This window comes from Etheostoma spectabile, chromosome 10 (assembly GCF_008692095.1).
Source record: "Etheostoma spectabile isolate EspeVRDwgs_2016 chromosome 10, UIUC_Espe_1.0, whole genome shotgun sequence".
In the NCBI taxonomy this organism is placed as follows: Eukaryota; Metazoa; Chordata; class Actinopteri; order Perciformes; family Percidae; genus Etheostoma; species Etheostoma spectabile.
In genome coordinates this window covers 6,411,043-6,424,105 of record NC_045742.1, presented here as the reverse complement: position 1 = coordinate 6,424,105, position 13,063 = coordinate 6,411,043, and the positions used below count along the sequence as shown (strand labels likewise).

General features: G+C 39.6%; 1 protein-coding gene across 4 annotated transcripts in view; it reads right to left on the bottom strand.

Moving 5' to 3' along the window:
* The window catches only part of tlx2 (T cell leukemia homeobox 2), a 12,711-nt gene extending 3,067 nt beyond the window's left edge, over positions 1–9,644 (bottom strand). Inside the window, exons 1-3 of one of the 4 annotated variants that reach the window (XM_032527369.1) lie at positions 8,441–9,642; positions 1,515–1,727; positions 565–802 (exon numbers count right to left, since the gene is read on the bottom strand). In XM_032527369.1, coding sequence (XP_032383260.1) covers positions 565–802; positions 1,515–1,727; positions 8,441–8,948 — 959 coding nt within the window. In that variant the 5' untranslated portion in view covers positions 8,949–9,642. Of the gene's footprint in view, positions 1–564; positions 803–1,514; positions 1,728–8,440 lie in introns of all 4 variants that reach the window. The other 3 variants (XM_032527370.1, XM_032527371.1, XM_032527372.1) reach the window with 3 other exon arrangements.
* Positions 9,645–13,063: the final 3,419 nt, after the last annotated feature.

The window sequence follows — 13,063 nt, the reverse complement described above, 5'->3', positions numbered from 1 at the left end:
GTGTGTGTGTGTGTGTTTTCTGTCTATGGACTTGGCAGTCAATTCCTCCTGTGAGTGTTTCAGTATTGCTTTGGACAGCAGGTTTCTAAAAGGCCTTTCAGGAGGCTCACGAGTAATTGTGCTTGGTCAAGTGAACTGGCCTCGACTGGCAGCTAAGCTAAGCAAAATAGGTGTTGTGTTGTACGACGCCTCAAATGCTTCAGCTGCGGGACATTTTACTCGTGTTTAAAGTAAAACACTGGTAAGCATTTTGGACCCAGGAGCAAAACACAGACACATTCGGTGCTGTCGATTTATGGCACAAGAAAGATTGGATGAAGGAGTGGCTCTTCTGAGTGAACATCCTGCCCTCATAAAGACAAACAGCTTCTGAAAAAATCCACCACGGCCTCTTTGTTTTGCTTAAGTAGATCATGAGGGGCGGACGATATGAGCAAAATACGGCACGTAGAAGACCGAATTATGATGCTTTTGCTTCCCTGTTCTCTACTTTCACACCAGTAAAGGAGATTGAATTGCATTAGATAAGACTTTGAGTGAAGGAGCACCTCGCTGAAATCTTACCGCCATTTTGTCCGTCTGTTCTGAAACCAGGTCTTGACTTGTGCATCTGTCATCTTCAGGGCCTTGGCCAGGGTGGCGCGCTCAGCCGACGCCAGGTACTTCTGCCGATGGAAACGTTTCTCCAGTTCGCAGATCTGCACTCGACTGAAGGAGGTGCGAGGCTTTTTCCTCTTGGGCGGCGTCCGGTTCTGGTAAGGGTGGCCGATACGACGGGTCACCGAGAAGGGTGAGAGGGCAGCTGAAAAAGGCCAAAGAATTGATTTTGTTTTATGATTTTTAAGCAATTGGTGGATTTCTTTGAACATCATGCAAGTCAGCTTTAAAAAACCTCCATGTTAGCATTAGCAATGATGAAGTTATTTTAGTTTTTTTTAGGTGTTTGGACTATAAGGGTTCAATAGACCTGTTTAATATCTGTTAGTAGTTATTTCCATTTCTAAACCTGATCTGTGCTTCTGAAATATAAACTTATTTCCCTTGAGGTTTTGTTTGTTCATGAAACACAATTTTGTTTTTTTTTCCAGTCCAGTTAGATAAAATGATTGTCCATTTTGTCTTAACTCTGGAAAAGCCAGTGTTGTTTGGGGAGTCTAAGAGAAGGCCCAGAAGCTGCCAAGAAGATTAAGAAGATAAATGCAATTACAGCTAATATTCCCCTGCCAGAAGTCCAAGGAAAAGTCACAAAGAGACATTTAGAAAGCTCAGGCAGCAACAGTTCCAAACATAATTCATGAAAATCTATTGCTTTAAACTGGCAAAAAATGGGTCTCCAACAGTTAAATAATAACAAAAAGAACAGTACAAATCAAGATTTAAACTTCATTTTTAAAGACAAAGACAAAAAAAAGTTCCATACATAAATCACACTCGAGGGATGCACTCAAAAATCAGCTGTGACACAGATGGGTAAAGTAGGGAAGATAGTTGATTGGGGGGAGGGGGTGACTCACCTTGGCAAGCCCCCTTTGGAAAAGGATAGTCTGCTAGAAGGCCATTGCCGTCTCGCAGGTGAGCGAGCTCGGGGTAATAGCATTTAGCTAATGTCTCCATAGTGCTCCAGACAGGGACCCTGCCGATGTCTCCCTTGGGGAGAGGACAGAGGGACCCGGCAGGCCCCGGCCCCCCTGTGGCCTCTCCAGCTCGGCTCTCCTCTGCCTGCTCCCCTAAAGGAAAGGGTGACACAGTGAGGTCCCACATCTGGAGCACAGCAGCAGCAGCCGCTGTGCGGGCGCCAACGCATAGCAGCTAATCACATGAAGGAAGTCTGAATGATGAACAGAGTCTACTTTATTATCATTCACTGCTAGTCTCTTAATGTTAGCATTTAGAAATTACACATCTGCCAATTAAAAAAAGATGTTACAACTAGCAGGGTTACAAATATAAATCAAGCACATACTTGTTAGCCAATTGGCAATGTGATGTCAATGAAGGTTAAAATATGATTTAATAACTGCTATCAAAATAATAAGAACCTAGATAAAACAACTAGCAATCTAACTATTATTCATAGTCATTTAATCTAGCACAGTACAATTTTGGACAGTAACATCTTGGTATGTTGTTTTAATAATTCTTTACCAGACCAATAAGATTCAAATATAGTCATTTTTTTTGTACAAACCATCTATCATACTAAACATTAATTAATACTAAACATCATTTGTCATTAAAACTCCTACTAACAATATTACAGGATTGATCATGCAAAAGTATACCAATTGAAACATATAGTCATTTTTTTGCAGAATAGAATGCCTGAAATTGATGTTGAATTTGATGTATTTTTTTTTTTTAAACAAATTATATATATTAACCTGGCTGTCTAGGGTCTTCCCAACTGCTTTTTCATTGTGTCTCGAAATACAAATTGCACCCTGCCACTGTATGAGCCAAGGTGTTTTTTTTTCTATCTGTGGTTCACTTTCACATATCACAGTATCTGGGTATTAATAACAACTTTTCTCCTGCATCATAAAATATCTATGAATCCTGTCTATTTTGTCAGCCATGGGTAAACAGAAGATCGACAAATGTAATGAGATCGTTTTGGGCCACAGATCCCCTCCCAAGCCACATTCTCATTTTGAGGCAGACTGGAAATCACTGAGAGAATTAAAAATAAAAAAATCTTTCCCTCTCTCTCTCTCTCTCGCTCTCTCTCTCTCTGTCATTCCTCACCAGCAAGCTGTTTTGCCTCATGTCTTACAGGGTGTTGCTTTGCTTTTGTTTTGTCAGAAAAGCTCACCAGAAGCCAAAATGAATATGAAAACATCTGCATAGGTGTCCCCCGAGGGCCACGTGCTGCTGCTCGCAGAGTTTCAGCAACCTGAAAAAATCATTTGCCACGCAGACGATGACAATTTGAATGGAAAATGGAACATGAAGCTATAATGCGCTCGGCAGTCGTTTCCAGGGAGCTGCCGACGTCCCCTGATGGTGCTGAACGCGAGTGGCAAATTGAGGCGTGCGCAAGCAAATGATTTGTAAATAAAGATAAATGGCTGCAATGTGCTGTTACAGTAGGTCACATTAAGTTAACATGACCTGAGTGTACATTAGCAATGCAAATTTAGTGCCTGAAATGAAAACTCACTACCTTTTATTGTGTTTGGTGCTGGATTTATATTGTCCATGCATGTCTTCTTTTTCAACCTCTCATTATTATTTTTAATCTCCTATGGTAATATTCCTATAATATTATTATCAGGTTTCACATTATGTGTTGCACTGGTGCTCAATAATAGTAAACATGGTAATGCTATCCTCTAATATTCCTTTCGGGACATAGACAGGCATCTGTGGTATTTAATCATGAGTTTATAGTTTCCCATGATGTATCTGATATTTCTATAAGGTCCTCACGGCAGACTGTAGCACCTTTGTGGCCCTTAATACTGGGTTTAAAGTAACCTCATTGCACTTCATGGTATATTTTTAAATGTCCTATGATTCCCAGTCTTATTCCAATAGTGACCTCTCCATGGTGTTTCAAATATGTACATTTGAACATTGCAATTGGTCCTTTTTCTTGGTGTCTTGTTGCCCAAAACTATGTGCAGCCTTACGGGTCACATGCTGAGAGCGAACAGGCCTGTTGTTGCTCCCAGCGGCAGGTCTGGCTAAATAATACTGCATTAGATGGCTATTTCAGGCCATCTGTGAGCTAACTAATGGGCCAGGCACATACAAGCACGCTCAGAGGCAACCCAAGCGGAACTTAACGTGCAGCAGGAGCCTTCAAACCTGCCAACTGCAGAAAAGCTTTGCCTCACAGCGGGCAAAATGACGAGAAATATACGATACAGTGATGCTATGGGTAGTACTGCATCAGTCAATTTGATGGGTTTTTTTGTCTGATGGTAGAGCGATCAGGAATGAGATATGCCTTCAGATGTATCCATTACTAGCATATAAGGACTGTAAGCTACTTGTATAGGACAAGGAATGCTGTAAATGTTGAGCTCGTGACTGGTTTTAATAAACCAACATCAAATTAAAAGAATCTCCTGCCTAACTGCCTCAGTCCCAATGAAATTACATGAATTAAAATATCCCATACTATTCCTGAATTGTTACTGCATTAAATTGTGTTCATTGTTTCTTTATATTACATATAAAGTAGGCCACATATTATTATTATAGCCTATATACTATACATAGTAGGCTACAGATTATTGTTATAGCCTACATACTATACATAGGTTATTATTATTATTATTATTATTATTATTATTATTATTATTATTATTATTATTATATTATTATTATTGTCATAATAATAATATTATTATGATAATAATAATATTATTATGTGTGGGCTATAATAACATTATTTCATGAAAGGTACAAGGCAATATGAAAAAAAAATCTCAAACTGAAACCAAAAATGAAGTCATGAAGGCCTAAATATTAAAGACAGTTAATCGTAGCTCATGGAGCACGACTGTCGTTTTCTATGACACAATATTGCTGTAGAGATTCTAAATCCCACGAGACAAAACGTGATTGTGGTAAAAAATAAAAAATAAAAAGCCAAATGTTGCATTTACCTTTTTCTGACTCCTTTACGATTCAACGTTAGTTGGGTATTTGGACTATGAGAAGAATAATTAGCCAGTAAACTACATCCGACCATTTATTACTATATCAGAAAGAGAGAAAATATTGTTCCCATGAGTAAATAAAAGAAACAAACAAACAAATTGCAAAACGCTTTGACTTTTTCTGTCTTCTTCATATGGTAAAAAAAAAAAAGGAAATGGGTGAGAATACTAAATCTGTTGCCTGCGTAATACAATTTAGCATAAGCATATCAAAAATGAAATGCTACCATGGAGGATATGTTTCCCATAATAAAACCACCTATACTTAATAACGCTTCTCGGTGACAGCGCCTCCCTTCCCCACTGCGGATATTACCTTTGTAGCAATCTAATAAATATACCCGTGAAGGATTCTAAAGGGGATATTGAAATATAACATGAACATGCATTGCTATTTATTACACTATACGGGACACGAGGCAGGGACACTGTCTTCTGTCTTCTGTCACACCGAGAACCAGGACAACGTGGAGACACGAGGACAGGAGCGGAGATAAAGTCAGACTGTATGTTTCTGCTCAGCTGCCCTTAACACCCAGAAAGAGATTTATTGCAGAGAAAAAAAGGGTTTCATTATGTTTTTTATCGGTGCTACGTGGCCTATAGAGCCACAGATGCTGTATTATGGTTCTGCTTATTGGCAAGATGCTCAAACGGTGCACATCATTTTCTATTCTTTTTTCTTACTGTTATCATTATAATAATAAAAACGGTGCGGGTTGTTTGATTTGATTATTGGATTAGTGTGTGACCATTGTATATTTGCTCGTATGAATTTACACCGTCCACATTATGGCTTTATGATTTGACAGGATATGTTGAGCTGAAAAAAAACTTTGAGAACATGTGATCCCATTTGTTACAATTATTATTGATTAAAATAACTAATTTTAGCCTATTTTCTTTTCTTTTTACGACAAATATGCTGTTATTTGTTAGTGGCAGTTTTTTTTACATGTGTTTTTTTATGTTTGTATGTCTTTAAAGCCGTTGCTAAGAATTGAACAAGTTTAAAATAAATAAAAAAAGAAAATGTTAAATCAAATAAAATCCACAATCACGTTTTTCATTTTACCACAATGACCCAATGGCCTTATAAGAATAATGAGAACAAAAATGAAAAATCTACAATAATGAGAACGTCTCAATTGCTATTTGGGATAGAATAATAAGAAATACATGTCGAATTAAAATGCAATAATTTGTCTAGAAGCCCTTGAGTAAATACAGAGAGGAGTTGGTTATCAACATAAGCCCACTGGTGAGCGAACACGTCTTATTTTTAGAGCTGGATGAAATGATTGCTCTAAGCTTAATCTTTTGCGTCAGGCTGATACAGTTTCTCGTGATTTATAACGTGAATTTAGGCCACGAGGACGCGCGCGCAAGGGGTGAAAAACGAGAGACGTCCATTGTGCAATTTGGTTTCGTTTACATCCCATGCGCAAAGCTCGCATGGCTGCCAGAGCTCGAAGCCTTTGGCAAAATGTTTAGCTGTTTAAAGCTGCTAGGGCCGAGGTTCTCCTCCGGTTTCAACTTGAAACGTCGAGAGAAAGGAACAAGAAACAGAGAGAGAGAGAGAGAGAAAGAGATATTTGAAATGGTGCTGTGCCCACCAGGACGGATGAATGATAGTCCGGTTGATTTAAGGCATTTATATGAAACAGAGCAGGCTAAATCTGGATATCTCTCTCTCTCTGTGTCTCTCTCTCCTCCTCTTTCTCTCTGTGTGTGTGTGTGTGTGTGTGTGTGTGTGTGTGTGTGTGTGTGTGTGTGTGTGTGTGTGTGTTGTGCTGCTGCTGATCTTGGGCTGATCAATACAGTGGAAAGATATAAGCTGTGAAATATTACAGCGACACAAAGCTGAGAGAAATTACCGAGAGGCCCTCGGTGACCATGAGTAGAATTGATAAGCATATTTACACTGTATCTTTTTGCAGTTGACATATCGTCCCCCAGTATTTAATAATTAATCGGGTAGAAAGAACGGAATAGTGAATATTTAATGGGTGGTGAGGTGAGGAGGGGGGGGGCAGGGGGGGCACAAAATCCATGATGTTCTTCATTTTCATCTTCATAAGGATGAGGTCATGAGAAACAGAGCAGTGGAGCCACCCTCTCCAAAAACTAGATTAATAAAGAGATAATAATATAAAGTCTGATTACCAGAAAACCTAATCCTTCCCTAAAAAAAAATTGTAAAAATTGTATCTGGCATGTTATTGTTATATATCTTCTTTTATTTATTTATTTTTTATTATAGTGCACTTTTACGTAAACTAAATAAACGGCTACTTTAACAGGAGGAAGCAGATAATTAGCAGTGTGGCTAACACTGCTAATTATTAGTGTCTATGAGTGTACTAGCCAAAATAAACAATAGGTAGCCCAATGGAAGCCTCTCTTTGACCTAAATAGAAAACGGGATTATTTTCATATATTATGTAATAGGCTACAAAAGCATACGAATATGAAGAGTGCATGAACTGTTGCATGTATGACTATTTAAAGCTAAAACAAAACGTCATCATGTCATGTGGAAGCACATAATAAACTTAATGCCTGCTCATGTTTAATATGTTTGCTTGTTTATGTATGCACTATTCTCCCAGGCTAATTCCACATAAGTGTAATTTATTGTGGCAATTAATCCTTTTCGGATTATGTAACGCAGATCATTTGCACTGACAACAGCAGAACTAATGGCTTGTAAAAAAAAAAAAAAAGAAAGAAAGAAAGAAAGAAAGAAAGAAAATGAGTTACCGTAAGTATCATAATTTGGGTTTATTGTAAGGAAGAAATGATTTGGGCTAATTGTCATATTTTGTCTTCAGCATATATAAAATAAAAATAAATTGAAAATGTATTGGTTATCAAGTTAAAAAAATAAACTCAAAATGTATCTACAAAGCTGTATTATTGCTGCGTCATGGCATTTATTAATAGCAGCAGGGCAAAGGGAAATCAACTTTTAGAACCAAATGAGTGTGAGGTGTTTAAGAGTATAATGTGAATATGCAGATTTGTTTAAGAGCAACACATTATTGAGGCATTGCATTTAATTTGCCTAATATGTATCTGTAGGGCTAATATAAAAATGCTACATTACTCAGAGACAATCATTGTGAATGTATAAAACGAATACTAATAATGGAATCATAATAATAATGATAAATGTGCAAACTGTTATTATCCACTGTTAGATGTTAACCTGCCATGTGTTGTTACTATTATGGCTCATCTTCCTGCTTTCTCAATTGGCTCACGTGCGAGAGAAAAAATCATTCATCCCCATGTGAAGACGGAGAGCATCGTTATCCGTCATCCGCTGTAAATGGAGAGTGATGGTCCAATACTGATTCATCAGCATGTCCATGTCAATTTCTCCTCTCGTTTATCAGGCTGCCCTTCCAGCATAATAAAACTGACTCTGTGTGCATATACGATTCGTTAGAGATTACAACCTAACGATGAAATCGGCTCCCCTCTGCCGAGCTGTTAGCCCCAGTTTATCCGGCACACTTCACGGTCGAGGGCCAGTTTTTAACATAAATGTCAGAAGTATCACAACACACACCTGTAATGCCTTGAGGAAAATACACAATTGATACTCTGCGCCGGAGTCTTTGGGCTCATTTATGACGGCGTGGACTGCAGGTGAAGGTGCATATAGAGCTACTCATTTAATAATTTGGCCTGTACCTGTTTTACAATGGGAAACACAAATCAGACTACAGGTGTTGCGGAATTACGATGAAACTCTATTTTACCTGTCAATTTGTCCTTTGCAAACCTCCTACTGCTCTCCATCCACGGGAAGGTGAAGTTTGCCGCGTTCCCCATCCCCATCCCGGGTACCGAGGCGATGCCGGGTCCGATGCAGGGCGGATGTGCCGAAGGGGGCGGATGAGGTGCAGCAGCGGCGGGTGGTGGCGGAGGCGGCATGGGTCTGTGGGCCGGAACCCTGATCACCCCTCCGGCGCCGCCCGAGTTCACGTTAACGTTCATGTTCATGTTCATACTGACGTTCATGTTCATGTTGACGTTGTAGGAGCCGGCCAGACCCGCCGCCATGGAGCAGGCCGGGTTGTAGACGCTGTTGTACCCGTTGCTGTAGACGTTGGGGGCCAGCGCGTAATCCGGGTCGCCGGTCCGGTTGGGTAGCATGCAGCCGCTGGACTGGTCCGAGCTGTTGAGGATCTGGTCGATCCCGAAGCTGATGGGCTCATGCTGTTGCTGGTGCGTCTGGTTCACCTCCTCGATCCCGGTGTGCTCCATAGTTTATTTTGCCGGTGATGTGTTTGTCACTATATTTTTTATCAGTGCTCGGATGTATTTTTGGCATATGATAATTCACGTCTTGGGTATGTACGTGCGCGCTGAAGTGTTGGGCTGTTTTTGGTTTCTCAAGCATTGACACAGGCCTGTTCTACTCCCGGGAAACCAGTAACGTGTCCAGCGCTTTCCAAAATCTTGCCATTATTTTTGTCCTGCATTGGGATCGAGTGTTCCCTAAATGAAATGCCTATCCATCGGGCTGAGAAAAAGCGTATCCATCTTTAACAGCGTGTTCTTTCCCAGTGAACTAGACACACTGCAATCTAACAACAACAACAACAACAACCACAAAAACAGCTGAAGATGGTTATCCTGAGTACTTACAGACAAAAATCCGTGATTTTTGGGGAGTAGTCAGTTCTCTGGAGAGGCTTGATGCGCTTTGTTCGCCTACTCTGGCAGAGACGATCCATACACAGAGGGCATGATAGGACACCCAAGCTCCTCGAATCAAAATAATGCCATTGACAAAACAAAACAAACCCAAAGAGGCGAAAAACGAAGCGCTGACTTCACAGGCGGGGATATTAATTGGAGGTGAGAGCGAAAGATGGCTCTGTTGTGTTGACTGGTGAAGTGCGTTTCAGCAGGTGAGACAACCCTCTGCGTAAAAGCTGCCATTCGGCCAAACCTCGCCTCCCTCCCTCACTTACTCTCTTCCTCCCACCCTTCCTCCCTCCTCTTCGGAACGGCAATTGTTTGGCTCGGATGTCTTAAAGAAGCCGCAGCTTTCTGCAGCTTTACTGGTATTAAAAGGGTGTTTGTGTGCCTTTTAGTGGGGCTGTAATTTGGTTAAGCGGTCTCCAAACATTTTCCCGTCTAAGCGTCAAAATTTTGGTCTAATATATTATGTTTTAGTTTAACATTTACAGTAACAATAGGCAAAAAAACTTCTCTACTCACGTCAGAAAAGATAGATTTGTAGGCTGTTTTAGGCTTTGTATTACTTGTAGAATATTCATTGTATCTTTTTGAATCTGTCACTGTAAATGCTTGGCTGATTTTGATATTTTATAGTGACTTTTATTCTTTTCTCCGAGGCTCTTCATAATAGCTTTGTTCTTTGGTGATATTTGATTGAACAGTTTCTCATATGTAATCCCAAAGTGATGCAATGAACCAACCATAGACTTAACATTTAAGCGCTTTGGGAACTCCTGAGAAGACCCCTGCTGCGTATTTTGGTACAGAACTTGACAGCAGGTGAGCACTTCTGTTTACAATGAAGCAATGAAACACGGGTGTATTGTTGTGTTCGCTGTCTGTGCAATTGAACCGGACACATATTCACCCATGGACTCATGTAACTCGTCCGAGGACCTCTAGAGTTCCCCGGAGCACCAGTTCAGATTATTGGGATCAGTGAACAAGCAGCGACTATAAAACGAAACGGCAAGTTGCAGATCATTCTGCAGAATGGGTCTGAATGGTATCCCTTTATTGTTAATGGCTGGTTACACGGTGTCCTACAAGATACAACAATACAGTGGATCAGATTTATGTGTGGGAGAGAAAGAGAGAAAGCCACTGAAGCAATAATCTGTTGCACACAATGAAGCCATAAATCCACTGATATTGACGGAAAGTGTACAGACCACAGGCCTGATTTAAAGGCACTGACAGGCCCATTCCAACGTACAATATCACAAAGTAATGAAATGTAAACCAACCGTAAGGGACATCATACCGCCTATAGCATATAGGAAACAACATGCAGACCCAGGATTAAAATGAAGGATTTACATACCAAAAGAGGATAAAAGAGAAGATAGATAAATAGATAGATAGATAGATAGATAGATAGATAGATAGATAGATAGATAGATAGATAGATAGATAGATAGATAGATAGATAGATAGATAGATAGATAGCAGCTGGAGTCGTATAGTGAAGCCAAATATGTAGCTGATTTGCACAAATTATTTAACCTTTCTACGCCCGAAGCGACGACGCGGATCGCCAAGGTCTCAATTCAATAAAAATGAAAAATGGCTCACAATAAAACCGCGACACGAATTTAATATATCACCGTTTTATTACGCACTTATTTCACTTTCCGTGCGAATAAAGATATCTCTCAACTGCACAAGGTGGCTAGAGGGAAGCATAAAAATCAATTGTGTGGATTCAAGGCCATATCAATAACGTTGCAGGGACGAGAACAGTGCGAGTGTGGCTGCTATTAGGCCTGTTTATGTTTGCGCGTTACGATAAAATGAATTGGGACGAGAGGATGCACCGAGCTACTGATCAGCTTACTGACAAGGTAATTGGCCGTTTATGCAAAACCGGGGAGATCTATGGGCCGGAAGGCGGAAAATAATGTTTGAGACACATCTCTCTCCCTGCTGGTGATGTCAGCAGCACGGCTGTGATGTCTGATTGGGCGCCACCTTTAGTGCCACAAACCAAGTTATACAGCTACACCAACACAGGGCCTCCCAAACTCTACCACGTCTGTCATACATATACATTCTGTTTCTAAGTGTTGATTGATCAGTGTTCACATGGAGAGCTGGCTCCTATGTTCCGTTACACTGTATTTCTGAATTGAATTTATGTTTTTATAATAATGTTTAGTTCTTTAAACCATCTAGTGTCTTCATTTTACACATGTCTCTTGTTTTACTGTGCAGGTTAGATGCCATGTACATGTTACTGTTATAATATTACATGTAAGCGAATTCCTTGTCAGGCCAACACATTCAGGCCTACTGCAACAGGATTTGAATACTAGCATGCTGTTTATTATTATACTTTTTAGGATTAATCTGGCTTTTCTATTATTTGTATGTAGGGGGTTCCCAAAACATTTCCATTTCAGAGAAGACCCCCAAGTTCACATGTTTGGCCATTTGATGACTACTGAAAGATTGATGATTATTTTTGTTAAGTTTGTAAGTTTTAGCAAGTAGCCTACACTCAAGACCTTTCCCTATACATTTTTCAACCATGCCCACATTTGGTCTGTGAGAAGAGTGCAATTATTTTCAGTAGGTGCACTCTTCCCTGACAAAAAACTAAACAATATTGTGCAGGTTTATGACACTAATTTGTAACCGTGACAGCAGTAAAAGTAGCCTAATATATCTTCTTGGTGCCAACTCCAACCTTAATGTGAACTACCTCACATTTATAAAGCCAAAGACAAACTAGTTGTTGTTATCATTTTTGAATTGTTTGTTACTTTGGTGCGGGTTATTTATTAGATTTGACCAAATTAAGAAACGTGACCGAAGACCAATAAGAGACAAATATAAATATATATACTGTACATATTCATAATAATTTTGTCACAGATTCACATTTAGGATTTGAAACCTTGGTTGGACGGTTTTCATTATATTTTTTTAAAGACCCATGGGATTTTTTGGTAGAAACTGAAGATAATCCTCATAACTCACATGTTGAGAAGCGGGACATTTAACTGAAATTTCAACCCTACAGCTAAAACCTTTGCATTAAGTCATCACTTCCTGTTTATATGGCAGTGGCCTGCGTGTGGCTCTTTGCCTGCATGTTGTACACAATGGTAAAACTGTAAACCTCGAATCATCAGGAGCAATATCACAGTTCTCTTTATTGAGCCTGACAACCAGAGCTTACCCAACGAGACACCAAGTGTCGTGTTTCATTATTCTCAACAATTCAGGCCATTCACTGTTATTAGCTCCCACAAGCTGCTGTTATAATGAAGCATGAGGGAATTAAAATGATTTTTAAAAAGTTATCTGATTTCTAATGTGCAGTTTGGGACTCTTCAGACTGACGTGTCACCTTTAACTCTCTTAGATGTCTCATCATAGGATCTGTTTTCAGTTTACAATTGGATTTCTACACACGTCTGAGCAGAAAAAAATCCTTACTAAATGGTTCTGTGTTTTCATTAAAGCAACAAAGGAGCCACTCTTATTCAACCATGAAAAAAGTCTTTCTTTTACTTTTTTCGTAAATGTTTTCTTTTGATCACCAGACAGAGCTCAAAAAGCGCATTCAGCAAATTAATGTTCAGCCTAAATGTATTTAAAGGTGCCCTGCCACACATATTTCATTA